This window comes from Clinocottus analis, unplaced genomic scaffold (assembly GCF_023055335.1).
Source record: "Clinocottus analis isolate CAN_PGR_092001 unplaced genomic scaffold, fCliAna1.0.p SCAF_9, whole genome shotgun sequence".
NCBI lineage: Eukaryota > Metazoa > Chordata > Actinopteri > Perciformes > Cottidae > Clinocottus > Clinocottus analis.
Genome location: NW_027176251.1, coordinates 19,358,934 through 19,374,495, shown reverse-complemented (window position 1 = coordinate 19,374,495; position 15,562 = coordinate 19,358,934). Strand labels below are relative to the sequence as shown.

General features: G+C 41.6%; 1 protein-coding gene across 2 annotated transcripts in view; it reads right to left on the bottom strand.

Moving 5' to 3' along the window:
* The window catches only part of ascc3 (activating signal cointegrator 1 complex subunit 3), a 140,706-nt gene that overhangs the window by 40,652 nt on the left and 84,492 nt on the right, over positions 1-15,562 (bottom strand). For both annotated transcript variants that reach the window (XM_068569664.1, XM_068569663.1), the window contains exons 14-20: positions 14,093-14,227; positions 4,956-5,147; positions 3,564-3,788; positions 2,296-2,415; positions 1,882-2,046; positions 1,153-1,239; positions 709-885 (exon numbers count right to left, since the gene is read on the bottom strand). In XM_068569664.1, coding sequence (XP_068425765.1) covers positions 709-885; positions 1,153-1,239; positions 1,882-2,046; positions 2,296-2,415; positions 3,564-3,788; positions 4,956-5,147; positions 14,093-14,227 — 1,101 coding nt within the window. The remainder of the gene's footprint in view (positions 1-708; positions 886-1,152; positions 1,240-1,881; positions 2,047-2,295; positions 2,416-3,563; positions 3,789-4,955; positions 5,148-14,092; positions 14,228-15,562) is intronic.

Here is a 15,562-nt window from a genome sequence, read left to right as displayed (position 1 = left end):
AGGTGTTTCCATGCTCAGCCCACTGACGCTAGGTCAAGTCAAAAGGTGGAGCTGCCCGGAGAAATAATTTCCCATTCCATCCACACCATCAAGTTAACCATTAAGGCAGTGGTTCTTAAACTGTGGGGCGCAGTTTATGGGGTTTATGGGGATGACATTTTGATTTACATCTCTGATTGGTCCTCACACATAACTATTTTAAAAGGGGTTCTGCAAGCGCTAAGTGCAGAGGTGGGTAGGGATGCACCGGTACCAATACGAGGAGTATCAGCTTAACTTCATAACATATGGTCAGCTATAGTGCACTGCATCAATTAGTTTAGCTGTGAAGTTGTCAGCTGTCCTCCAGAGGAATGCTGAATTAGGTACTGACGCATGCCTATCCCAGGTTGTCAATAGGTAGGAGCTAACTGAAACTTTATATATCCACTGACCATGCAAGAGGTGCATGGTGAATGTCAGTGACCAGGTAAAACAATGCACAGGGTCACTCGTTGGTCACTTGAGCCGCAGATATCTGCACGAAACTCCATAGAAATGCAGACTGTCAGGGCATGGAGATGGGGACCTAAACTCGTAAAAAAACGATATCCAGCACAGCATCAAAATGAACAAGCCACACTAATGCTAACTGCAATGATTGGACAGAATGAACCATCAGGGTTTTATTAACTGATTTTATAGAGTGTGTGTCTCTTTTGCTCTCACCTGTGCCACATACGACAGGTCTGAGATGAGTGAGAAGCTGTCCACCTCTCCTCGGCTGATGTACGTCTGAAGCAGAACATTGATCTTGCCATAGCCATTCTCCACACCACCTGCAGCCGGCAGCTCACAGTAGTTATACTGCAACTGTTCCAGCTCCTCCATCTCCTCATCACGGACCTTCCAACACACATCCGAAACACGATGCATTATTCATATTATGATACAAATGTTAATGAATGAGTACATTTCAACTACATACTATTGATAGACCTTTAATGTAGACTTCCAAAACAATCAGTTTGCTTGGTGGGGGACTACAGGTTTATAATGACTTCACTTTTATTTTGGAAGATGACTTATAGGTGGAGATATGTTAGTGAGGTCTCAGTGCTTGACTGAAGCTCTGACAACCGTTGTCGTAGCATATACATGATGTCCTCTCACCTTTAGCTGATCAAACTCTTCGGCCTTGGAGACGATACTGAGGATGTCAGCTTCTGTCCGCTGAGAGTTGAAAAGATCATTGAAAGTCTACAAAGGAGGAGGGAAAAGGAATATAAGGGGTTAATGGAGTTTTGATCAGGACAAGTCATTATGTCGGAGTATTGAACACTTAACCGATGAAAACACAATACATCTTTCATTTGCAAGGTACAGTACTATACGACATATCTGCAAATATCATTCTTTAATTGAAAGGAACCGGTAACACACAATTGTGAATTTGTAACTAAACACATTTTAACTCTGTTTCTTGCGATTCTACTTCTATGGTGTTGTAGCTGATGTAGAAGTGATTTTACCTCTATGGTGTTGTATCTGATGTAGAAGTAATTCTACCTCTATGGTGTTGTATCTGATGTAGAAGTAATTCTACCTCTATGGTGTTGTATCTGATGTAGATGTTAGTCTACCTCTATGGTGTTGTATCTGATGTAGAAGTAATTCTACCTCTATGGTGTTGTATCTGATGTAGATGTTAGTCTACCTCTATGGTGTTGTATCTGATGCAGATGTTAGTCTACCTCTATGGTGTTGTATCTGATGTAGATGTTAGTCTACCTCTATGGTGTTGTATCTGATGTAGATGTTAGTCTACCTCTATGGTGTTGTATCTGATGTAGATGTTAGTCTACCTCTATGGTGTTGTATCTGATGCAGATGTTAGTCTACCTCTATGGTGTTGTATCTGATGTAGAAGTGGCTGGCGGTCCTGCCCATGTCAGTGGAGGCATAGTAGCCGGTGCGCTCTTCGAAGCGGATCATCTTGGCCTTATCCAGCTTCCTGCCTGACTCCACCACAAGCTCCTTCCTGTACAGAGCCAAGGACGGATCCATCTAATAAAATAAAGAAAAGGAAATTCCACTAATTACATTAAAGCATGTAGATTGAGACATTTACACATGCGTTTTAATCCGTCACATTAAAGTTTAGAATAATGTTGTATTAAAAATATATATTCATAATTATATAACTTTTATAATTTTTATTGTCATTATAGTCAAACAATCCAGAGGGGACCCTTGCTGTGCTATGATCTTGGCGAGACAGGCCGTATAGAATAGGTTACACTCGGGATCACCAACCTGATAAGCCTTGTGGTTGATGCCGTAAGCCAGTGGGTTGGCCCTCATGCGGACATAAAGGTACGTGTAACTGAGCCACTTCACTGCCTCCTCCACGTTGGTGACCGTTCCGAGAGCAATCTGAAACCAGGAGAGAAGAGAGAAGACTCCTCACACACAGCCACTAACATCACTGGTCTCTGGCGCCATCTAGTGGATACTCCAGGACACAAACAGCCCACAGTTTTGTTTCCGTCTGCATTTTCCACCAACAGTGTCAGACTACAACTGCAACATGCTTTGAACCCTCTCAGCTCAAACAGGCAATAAATTGAACACAAAAGAAACAAATGTGTCTTGGTTGAAATTAATTCATCTCCTTCCTAACACAGCCTTCATTAGGAAGAGGATCAGTTGCATGCAAAGAACATTATTGTGCTTGTTTTATCCACAACAGAATAAGTAAATCATTTTTGTGATTTTTCCCTAATGTGCTTTGTCGTAACACCTTAATTAGGCAATACGTGACATAATTCATAGGATACAACCTATAATAAACACTTTGCATGATAAATATGGCTCCTATTTTTCTACTTTCCTTTTCTTCTATTTTCTTGCCTTTTTTGTTTATATTTTCCACCATTTATTCTGTTTATAATTAGTATTTTCTGGAGTACATTGCTATCTTGCTGATTACTGATTTGCATGGTCGGTTTTGTAAAGACAACTCAATGATGTCATCTGTGATCTGATAAAGCTTTGATGCTGAAATATAACAGCAGATTTCTGTCCATTTGCACTAAATAGAACCCCCAAAAAGATCAAGATATGAAGTGACTCCTATTTCTAACCTTAATTTGTTTTGGGGGAAAAAACTAAGACACAAGTTGATACATCACATGGCAAGGTGTTAAAAAAAAGAGCACATTATAGCAGTAGTTTATTATGTTGAATGCAAATAGATCTACCTAGATTCTTCATTTAACAGTAATAAATAAATAACAAAAATGTACATGCAGACAGGTAATTAAGAAGGTAATTGCAAAGAACATTTTGATACCACACGTCTATATTGCAGAGGGTAATGCGTTAGTAGTTTTCCCCCAATGACGACATTTTGTTTAAATCAAGATTTTACAGAATTTTGTTCCTTCCTGATGCAGCAAAACGTGAGCTTTACATGCATTTCAACACCCTTCCTCTCCACCATTTTTAAAGGAAAGCAGAAAAGATAGTCAGAAATAGAGAAAACATTACTTCTAGTCTAAATGGGGCTGATGGAGACTGACCTCAGCGTTGAGGTTGTCGGCCAGACTGCTGAGGAACTGACTCTCGATGGGGTTCTGCTGGGTCAGCAGGGTCAAGTAGTGGCTCAGCTTGTCGTGGGTGGTGATGATGGTTCCCTTGCCGTACTTGTCAAACTGGGGGCGACCCGCTCGCCCGAAAATCTGCATGACGTCCAGGATGCCCAGATCCACCAGGGCACCGCGCTTGGCATCGTAGATCTGAGTGCCCTGTTACACACACGAGAGACGGAACTTAATTAGAGTTGATGTCGATACGGTTTAAGATTCGAGATTCAAGAGGTTTTTACTGTCATACGCACAGTTAACAGACAGTTATTCTACACAATGAAAAGATTATTTTGCTCTGTCCTCCTTACACAGAATTACAATAAACTCAAGGTAAAAACATAAAATAAGGCACAAAATATAAAATATATAACAGTATTGCACAATAATATGATTATAGTATTGCTATGATAAATATGATACTATTGCTCATTGTATCTTTATACACTATGCATTGCTACAACATTGAAACTTGTCAGAAAGTTCACGTGTTGATGGTATTTTTAAGCAGATTCAGATAACAGCTTAACTGCAATGAGCTTTTGAATTATTTTGTAATTATCAATGTCTACTAACATTTTGTAGTGTTACTTTAATTAAAAAAAGGATAAGTCCGGGAATGCACTTTTTTTCTGTCATCATATACAATTGTATACAATTGTATTGTATTGCTTCTGTACGAACCATATCATATATGTGTAATTAATTATTACACAATTATTTAATTTGACTTAAAAGCATTATATGTGTATCCTCATGTGTCTTCTTCCTCAGTACCATGAGGAAGAAGACACATCAGTGAGCCACACTGTTGCACTGGTTTACTTATTGTTTCAATATTATGAACACACCCACCCACCCACACACACACACACACACACACTGCAGTTTATTATCGTTCAATCCCACACACACACCAGTTCTTCCTTTTTGAGAAACGCTTGTTAAAGCCCACCGTTTTAATAAAAATACAGAGCCGGATATTTATGACTTGTTTTTCAAGATTTATGTTTTCAGTGGAAAGAAATTAAATTGGGTTTGTGAGTGTGTAAAAACTAAGGAGCCACTTTAAGGCCCTCGACTATTAAATTAATACTTTGCTTCAGTGGTGTGTGTGAGCAAACAACTTTGCAATAAATTGAATTACTAGGAAGTAATTGGAGCCTTTGGGGTCCCTGAAGGTCTGAGACCTCGGGGCAGCTGCTTCCTCTGCCTCGCTGGTTCCCGGCTTGTTTACAAGAATTACGAGCAAGCAATGATGACAGCCAGAGACCAGCCAAGACAACGGAAATGCATGAAAGAAAGCAAACAAAGAAAGTCGAATAGAACCTTGATGATGACTGCATGAGCCGGCAGGTTCACTCCCCAGGCCAGGGTGGCAGTACAGATCAGCACCTTAAGGTGGCCCTTGGAGAACATCGTCTCCATCAAGCTACGGTCAGGCCGCAGCATGCCGGCATGATGGATCCCAAAGCCTTCCGGGAACATCTCCTTCATCTGCTTGTTCCTGGAGCGCTGGATCTAAAAGGAGGTGGTCAATGGGTTAGTATAAAAAATAAAGAACGAAAAGTGAGGGGAAGCTCCGAGCACTGGGCTTTTGGATGTCTGGGGAGCAAAATGAGCCCAGTTTCAACAAGCGGAGCCCTGGGTATTAAGGTACCTTTAATGAAATGTGTTGACTCGCTGTTAATTCAAAGACATTGCAGCTCAGAGTCCAGACACAGACACACACACACACACACACACACACACACACACACAGATTGAGCTGTGTGCTGCTGACTGACAGTTGGGCTGTGACCTGGCCGGGCTCATCACAGGACTTTATCTCTCTCTCTCTGGGCATCTAAATAGAGGTCAGCGCCCAGCGCTCCTCTGGACGGCAAAGAGAAAGCCCATTACTGCCAGCAGCTGCCCGCCTCCCACGGTGTTTGGGTTGCAACGCCGGTCTGCATTTGTATGCAAACCTTGTGAAAGAAGGTGGAGGAGACCTGAGGTAACTGACTGTGCATTATTGACTGAAAATAAAGTAAAATGCAATATAAGTAAATATTTTTTTCTATGATATGGAAACAATGGGGAAAAAGAAAATAGTTTATTATTAGACTTTTTATGAAATTATTTGGACGGGAGAAGTTGCTGTTCACTTCAGTGTCAGGTAATTTACTTTCACATTTTCTGTTGCACTTACTCATAGCTAAATAACTACTGTATGCATGAGACATAATATATACTTTCTGAAATGCCATTTAGGACAGACCCTCATCATTTCAACATCTGGATTTAAAACGCTGGTTATATGTATTGATGGTGAATATTTAAATGCTCCCTTCCCTGTTTGTTTTCATAAATTCTCATAGAAATAAAATAAAATTATGATGAACGTTTTCACGGCTCTTTAATGCTCCTGATGTGAATATCCATGTTCAGGGATTAAGAGTAGATTATACGCATTCTTAATAAAATAATTAATATAAGAGTACAAATTAACACTAGGTATGAGGGATATCAGGAGAGATGGAACGGGACAAAAGTGAATGCCCGGCAGCACACGGACATGTTCATGAGGCGCATTGCTGTCGGGTCACACGTTCTAATGGAGAACAGCCTTTGTCTTGTTATTCAGGGTTCATACTCACACTGAAGTGCTTCTACACATGGCCTTACACAGATCATTCATGAGGACAGATTGCATGATTAGCAAATGAAAAGTAGTTTAGCTTATGACATTTTGCTAAAATCACATTTCTGGGCTCCTAAATTCCTTTGGTTAGTGCGTTTATTTTCCCAACATAAACAAACCGTGTGCCGAGACCTACCTTTCTGTGCGGTCTCGGCTCGGTTGTTGGGTCCGACCCAGGGTTTGATTGACAGCTTACACAACCGCCCAAACCAAACCGTACTGACGAGCCTGACAGACCCCAAACAGGTTACTCAAACTAACATTGACGTAAACTCACATTACAAGCCTACTGATGGTCATAAATAGTCAACAATTATTTTTATATTTATTCAAATTTGAAGCCTAATTATTGCGCTTCTCTCCAGATTAGCAGGTGTGATGGCAAAACCTGAAATGTGACTCATGTGTGTGGCCGGACGACGAGGCTGCTTAGTAATACCTTATAACAACCTTTACAGCAACACAAAGTAACACCGCACATATGTGAAAGGAGTAGGTGATGTCCTTGTGTTCTGAATGTTTCAGCCACATGGATACACAGAAACACGACCTAAACCTCATACACAGGTGCATGTCAAACCGGGCCAAAACGGAGAGAAAAATCAATTTCCAAAAAAACCTGTATTCATGTAGACATGGCTTTACTTCACCTGAGACGGAAACCTTTTTTTTTTTCTTTTTAGAAAAAGGCACACACCATTTTTCCCTTAATTTGACCCATTTCCCCTACAATGCTGACTCCCACTGCTGGCCTGAGCAGGACAGAATCAGACCCTCTGCTCAGACCAACATGTATGAGATGCTGGTGCTGATTCAAGGGCACGATCCCCTCACTGGCTTCCCACCCATGATGACCAAGACCATTTTTATTTGATGGGCAGAGCTTGAAGCCTGCTGATTGAATGAAAGTGTTGCGCGAGTGATTTTACAAGCTGCTGCTTTAGTTGAGGCTGAATGACTGCCTTTGGAGATGTATACATGTATGTATGACTCATCGCGCCTCTCCGCTCTCTATGAAGGCCCTCTTTCATGCCTTAATGTCGTCATTCAGACCAGCTGTGTACCAAGACCGTTGGTGGTAGAGGTCAAATGACACAACGTATGACCTTTAAAAGGTTCAAACGTGTACATTTTTCGGCATACTCCACACCCACCAACCCCCAGATGTAATGTGGCAGTGCATTTGTTATGCTGGTACCCTTCCACTTACAGTTCCATGCTTAGTGCAGTGATATATTCAGATGGCAATCCCATGAAAAAATTCCAACAGATCAAAAAACAATCCTACGTTGCCGTCTAAATCCCTCTTTGTCCTCTAAAACAGGGCAAACTGTGGCCTGGTGGGACTCCTCAGGGCCAGGTTGAGATCCGCAGGGGCCGGGGAAGGCGGGTAATTGAAATGCTACGGCTGAGGCTTTGCTTTGAGGTGTCAGAGTGTGTTACAGCCAGGCTTCCAGCCTCTAATCTAAGGTGAGTTAGCGCTGATGTCTGCTGCGCCATGGCTGTATTTGAGATGGCAGTGACCTAAGCTCCTGATCAGGTCCCATTAGGCCCTGCCACTCGCTGCTGCTCCTGCTGCGGAGCTCACTCTGTCCACAGACAGCCAGCTGCCAGCTCCACTCACCGTCTGTCGATGCTGTAACTATGTAAAGAACATCAGCCGACGCCGGAGCCGAAATAAACTATTCAAGACACCGTAACGCATCCTCAGAGGACCGTCAAATAGAGGTAGGGAGAACTAACTGGTTTTACATTTCTCATCCCTGATCCTTTGAGTAGCGGCGTACAAGCATTTTTTAGAAATGTGGGAGCGTCGGTATTATCATGCAGCAAACTACAGCTTCAAAGCCGAGATTTCCAAAGTGTAGAATCTCACCAAAAACGAGGCAAAGAAATAGCAGAAGAGGAGGAAGCTTCTGTCTGACGGCCATGAGCACCTAAACCGTTCATTTACTCTGTTAAATGGAGGCAGTATGGCTAATTGTTGATTTCATTTAGTGGCCCTTGACAGTCATAATGTTTGGTGCTCAGAGAAGCTGGCTGTTAATGCTGGATAGGCAGGAGAGAGTGGGAGGATGAGCTTCCACTCTCATCCACTCTCCTCCACTTCTCCATCACGATCTGCCTCTCTCTTAACATTCCAGCTCCATCTAAAGCAGAGATTGGCTAAACCTACCACAAAACATTGTCAGCAATGCAAAACTTTGCTTGTTTTTTTTTCTCTTCACAATATAGTGATGTATTTTTCTACTGCAGTAGAAAATGAACTTAATCATCGTTTTGCCACATTTTGCACATCCCTCACATGTCCCATAGGACATGTCTCTGTGCTGCTGCATGGTGGACTCTAAATGTTGCTATACAGAAGTGGGGAAATGTAAGTTAAATAATGGAATGTCCTCAGTTCAACATAAAGATGAGAGATTAAATAAAAAAAATGCCTCCTGGAGTCATCAGGTATTGCAGTGGGAGCGTGTAGTACTTCTTAAACCTTTGATATTTCACTAATGCTCTGAACAGATGAAATATAGAACAGATCAACTATTCAGTATTTAATTGGCTTTGATCATATTTCAGAAGACTGGACCTGCTGTGATCCATGTGCATGTTTTCATATTCTTTAATGCTGTCCTTCTCCACTGCTGAAGCACTGATAAAACAGGTCCAGTCATTATTTGTAGAAATTCTCTTTCCATACGCTGTGCCTCAAAACAGCAACGCGTTAAGACACATAATACAGAAGCCTGTTTTGCTTCAATTATAAATATATGCCAAACTAGGTATGCATTACATTATTATGGCACAATGTGACACGACTGGTTATAATTTTACCTAAAAAAAGATCTACTATGTACGAGATGCTGCTGTGTCTCTGGCTCGACGATCTACTGCCGTTGAACTCCAGGAACTGTCGGTCACATTTCTTCTCTCCGCTCTGCCATCTTTATGTGCAGGAATATTATGGTTGCATGGCCTGAATTGTTGATAACTATGAATGCCGGTTTTCAATTATATCAGAAGTTAAATTCATATATAGTTTAACATTTTGACGGACTTGCACTTTCCGAGAAAGCAATTCTCAATGTCACTTCTCATACGAAGGCTGTGAAACAGTGAAACAGGACACGGGATGCTGTGGTGTTCCTGTGCTGATATGAAGATATTCAGAAATGATAAGTACAAAATAAAATAAAAAAACATTGAGCTGTATGTGGGCGTATATATATATATATACTTTAGCCTCAAAGTATCAGAAAGGAGCTGCAACTAGGTTTCTACTGGTTAGTACAGCAGAACGTCTCTAGACAATGCTGAGACGAGCCGTGGGAAAGTTCTGTGGTTATGGTTTGTAATGTTTGTCATTTTGTTTAGACCAAAAAACTGCTCATGACACGAGACCATTGTTTATTGAACATGACGCACAGCAGAACAGCGGATATTCCAGTCAGCCGTTATGCTGATAAAGGAGTCCTTGGAAAGGGAAATGGACACGCTATACACACTACCGTGACCAAATGAGACTGTAATACCAGAAGTGTCAGCCGTTTTCTTCACACTGTCCCACAATTTTACAAAGCTGCGTTTCTATTTAAGGCGGCCATTTTTATGATATGCATGTTCGTCACTCCACTGTGTCATTCCTATTTTCCACCAAAGCCTTTGAGTCTCAGCTCATTGTTGTTGATCAGGGTACCGGTTGAGGGTGGAGGGAGGCTGGTTTGGCACGATGACAGGTTGTCACGGATCTGACGCAATGAAAGGACTGGTGGTGGACTAAACTCGTAAAAATAGCACCAATGAAAGCAAACCGACATTAATGAGCCTCTGCTGGTGCTGCTGTGGAGTCCCTGGAGGCCTGGCACTCACAGGCAGTGCTGTGTCTGCATCGCTGTGTCTTGTCACGCAAAGACACATGAAAGCTGCACATCTGACGACCACAGAGAGGGAGAGTTTAAAGAGAAAAGATGAGGTACATCTGTACTGTCAGTCCTCACTTCCTGTAAACTCCTTCTTAATTTATACGCTTTAGCAGACAAATCTTTCAAATCGCACGCCATGAATGCTCACCATGGAAAGCGTACGTTAGGGCTGAAGCCGTTACTCCACAAGCCCCTGCAATGAGCTTTAATAGGTCTGTAACGCCATCTGTGTAATGGACTCATGGGACCACAAGGTGTCTCTTAACCTCCACAATAGAGCTCCTCTCTCCTCGCTCTTCTCCAACCGGTCACGTGGTTCCATCTCAGAAGCGAGGGAGACAGGGGGGAGGTGAAGGAGAGAGAAGGCAGAGGAAGGTAGATACTGGATTGTCGGAGTTGGAGCAAATGAAAGTCAAATGGTCTCTTGAATACAATACTCTCTGGAGAGAGCTGTAGGCAGAGGTTCCCAGCTTATAGCTTTGTAGTATGACATGCTTCACACCCTCAGTTATTTTGCTACTTCTTTGCATTTACATTTAAGGGATCTTTAACATTTCTATTTATTCTAATTCGGATCCATCGCTTTGGCTGTTTTAATACCTCTTCAATGCCAACGAAAGCTGAACTCCCAACCCAACGATCAACCGCGACTGAAAGTCAAACAGAGCACACACCCAGTGGGTGATTTAAGGGCTGATGACAGGGATGAGATCTCCTCGTCCCCCAGTAGCAGAGGGGTTGTTTCGGTGAAGGTGTTAGTCTAGTCTGTCTAAGGCGCCGCGCTTCACAAGCTCTCACTGTGCTGCATAGTGATGAATCCATGGCACTGTCCGTGGTGCTGAAGCAGCAGAAGGATGTGGAATTCCCGCCCTTCTAAAAATACACTAATCACTAGTCAAACGTCTCTGTTGTAAGGATTCATCTTGAAATTATTTGGCAGAGGAATCAATAATGAATATAGTAGTTAGTTGCAGTTGCAGCCGTGTCTTCTCGGATTACTTTTTTTTTCCTTTTTTCTTTTTTAAAGATCTTTGTTTTTGATAATTCAAATATTTGCCTCTTCAAGCCTTCAAGTTGTCAAGCATGAGGCAAACAATTACAATTTAAATGTGCAAATCACCACTAACCACCAGCACTATTGGGTCCCCCTCGGGAAGCATTGTAATATGCTCCCAGTTCATTTTCAGTAATCACACACTACAATCACTGCAGACGTCGTCTCACTTTCAGAACAGAGTTTCCTGATTATGTTTGTAAAACTAACCGTGGCCGGCACTGCGCTCCTTACCGAACACATTTTCTCATTTTAATTAGTTGGACATGCACAGCACAGAGTTGTCTTTTAATGAGCAGGCCCTCCCAGTATAATTAAAAAAGATATTATAAGCGTCCGTAATAAATCAACTTACCTGTGTGCCTCACAGAACTTTGGAACTGAAATGAGGCCACGGGCTGCATGGGACTAACTCTGTACAGAAGATTACTCTGAGCAGTACTCCCCGCATGTTCTGCTGTTAACTGCATATGACATCGGCATTACAACCCAAGAAGTAAGGGCACGTCGAAAGCCTCCTCTTTAACTGTTCACCTGTGCCGCCCACACGCAGCTTTCTTTACAATACAACACTTCAATGCCAAGTGTGGAGAGAATTGTTGTGTAAAATGCCCTTTCTGAGAACGTTTGTATCATTCACCAAAAACTGTATTCAACAAGAATTGATTAAAGTGGGCGTATTAAGATATCTAAGCTTGATTGACAGCCCCTCCAACCCCCTGAGATTAAGCCAATTAAATAACATTAGGAGACAGAAAAACATTGTGGAATCACTTCTGACTTTCAAAGCTGGATAAATAAACGCCAAATTATATGACTGACCTTAGAGGTGCTTTATTTCACTGCATATGCATATTGGAGATTAAAAAACACCTATAAATATTAATGCGGGGGCAATTTCCAGAGTGCAAATAAGCAGTGCATTATCTCTGTGTGGGCTTAGAGTGGAATCCGCCTGATGCCTCTTCCTTCGCCAGAGCAGGCCAGAACGACAAACACTCAACGACGGACTAATGGAGTGGATAATACTCATTATGTTGGGACACAGGCAGAGGGGCGAGGAGTGAATTAATGCACAGTTAGTGCAGATGCAACCAGATTCAGGGACATATACGGTGGAAAGCGTTGCTTTTAAAGTGCTGTTTCAAAGACTAACCAGGCCACAGTGCACCATTTTTAGTCCAACAGCGTAATCTCTTGTCTCTATTTCCAGTTTTAGAAAGCATGGAAAGTGATCTGATTTGTATACATATCCCATTTAAATAGAGGAGAGATTAGAGGCGCATCAATCTTGGCTAGCCCCAGGGAATGAAGGAAAAGGTTACTAAATTTATCACTGTGCCTTCTATTGCAGCATATTTAAATATGGGAGTTGGAGTCTGAGTGACCATCCTCTGAGGGAGAATGTAGCTCCACCTCTGTGTACTCTCCCAGCAGCGAGACCATTAATTACACACAAACCCACACACACATACGCGTGTTTGCGCACACACACAATCAGTGTCCTGCTTTTATGCATGCAATCCAGCAGCACCACAACTGTGTTGTACTGAGTGACAGTAATGATGAGCTGTGAATCGGGAGACACAGTGCTCTCTTTTCTCTTGTCATACCGCTTCTCTTCTCTTTCTCTCTGTGGCCCTCAGTGTAAATGTGCAGCGGTCAAAAACAGGTTAATCCCTCTCACACTCTGTCTGGATAAATACAAAGTCCAAAAGAAGCAGGATTTTCTCCTGAAAATGATTTGCATTGTTTTTTTGGCTACGCGTGACACCCTGCTGCTGTAATGATGTGTGACTTTCCCTCTGGTTTTGTTTGGTGTCACACCGTCTGTGGGACGTGACTGTGGAATTCCAAAATGCTAAAAAGCGTCACAACGAATATTGTCTACATCTACTGGCATATATATATGGGACGGGGGAAACAAATGGCACTGTATAAATGTTGGTGTGACCGAGCCTTTGGTCTTACAACCTTTTGCCCCAATTTACTTGCTTTTGTTTGTGCAATCTTGTTTTTGCATATTTTTGTCACACAGCTGATAACTAAAATGATCTGGGAAGCCCAAAATACCTCCTCAGTAAGCGAATCATTGAAAACAGGTATGTGGTTCAAAGACTGTCTTAACTTTGATTTGATCTGATTCAAAAACAAATATAATTCATATCATTAAATGTCGTCACACTAACAATCTGCACTCTTACTACTACTACTATTTGTTGTTTAAGTGTCAGAGACAGACACAGTCCTCCTGCTCGGGACTGAAGTAACATTTGTCAACTCTGGTAAACTATGTTCATTATAAAAATAAGGAAAATTTTACTTGTATATCACACTGTATGAACACAGAACACACAAGTAGAAGCTACACAACTGAAAAGCTTCTTTTATGAAACAAATGTGAAAATACCAAAATACATAGAATATTAAAAAGTAAAAAACGGGCATTGGGGAGAGTTTAGTAGCTTGGCTGTGTGTCAATGTAAACAGACATTACTTCTGTGATTGTTTCATTCCACTCTGCTTTTACGTTCAAAGGCTGCTTGAAAGCGGCTGGGAGAAGCGCGAGCAGGACTCGCACGCCAATTGGCTTGTTGTGCTAACCTCAGTGCAGCAGAGCAAATACCTGGACCTGAAACACACTGTGGTGCGTCTGATACGACCCCCACCCCTAATCCCAATTTCAAAAAACTCATTGAACCTACAAAACCATACAGGTGACCTTTTTTTGTATTCAAAACAGCAACAAACCAAAATAAATTGCCAAAAGGTGATGCATGTTTGAAAGGGATTAATAGAGATTGTCTACCTGTTTCTCACACTGGCCGTAGTCTGCACTCTGGACTGGTTGAAAGAAGCTGATTTCTCCGTGGTTCTTTGCCATCTCTATCAGCCCCATGCCCGTCCTCACTGTGGCATTACGAGCGTGGACGAACACCATCACCTTCGGCACACAGAGGAACAAAGTGGATCAATCGCTCCATCAAGATGTATTCATGCAGCACCTTTCAAACACATCACATGCAATCCAAAGTGCTTTACAAATGACGAAGATGACGAGACCAATGTACACCAAATTAAGTCCAATGGATGAAATACAACACTGAATAAATTCATCATGGTAAAAAAGTCAAAGAGTGAAATAAAATATTAAATCAAATGCGTAAATGCTAATAATAGAAGACACTGTATCTAATGGGGACGTAATAATGAGCAATATAAAAAAAACACCTTATAAAATTTAAGATAAACACTGGACTGAAAAGATGTTTTTTGTTTGGTTTCAGTTTAAACATAAGAGTGTTTTCAGCTACTCTCAGCTCCTCAGGAAGGCTGTTCCAAAGTTTTGGCGCATGATGGCTAAAAGCAACGTCAACAAATGATTTTGTTGACAACGCAACACAACTTCACGGAGACGTTCAGCTGGCACTGCAGTTGTTCAATCTGTAGAGCTCTAGTGTCAAGTCAAATGTACGACTCCCCAAACTCTCTCCAATTGTAACCATGCAGATGGTCGAGCTCCTCCCTTTGTTTAGGCCACACCCCAAGTCTGCGAAGTCTGGACACCTTGTTTCAGTCATTCAGTAAAACCCAACATGGAGTGTCGTATTGAGATGAATGTTGTTCCACTACAAGCCTTGGGCAGCTTAACTGGTCTTTCTCTGTGTGTGAAACTCGACTGGAGGAAGAACAGCATTGTTCCAAAAGATATTTCCTCATTTTGACTATGGAATTTCATCAGTGTTCTCTGGGAACATCGGGATTGGTTATAGTTCTTCACTGATTTACTTTACTAAAGGCGGGACGATGTCATACATCACAAAATGTTTGACCACATACTTCCATATTGAATTTGGGACAATATTGTAGGGTTGACTGCGCTCTTTCACTAAATATTTACACAATAAGATGTTTGATAAATAATCAATTGGATACAATAACTAAGTTGCAATAGAAGAGCTTGATCAGTCTGTTGTGTTCAGAAAATTAAATCCCTTGACTGTAATGCAGTTTTCAATACCAGGGAGAGACAATACTGAAGCCATATTACAGTACACCCATATTCAAAAGACAATATCTACTTGTTTTATTACAATATTAGATAATATCAATACATTTCCCAGATGAATATTTATTATTAAGGCGTTTTAAAAAAACAATAGTCGGGTGCCTATAAGAACATAGATACAGGCTTTGCATCCTTAATGGCCATTGACAGACCTCTTCCTAACACGCTCCATGACAGTGATAAGGAAAAATCTGCAGACTTGCAAAAATA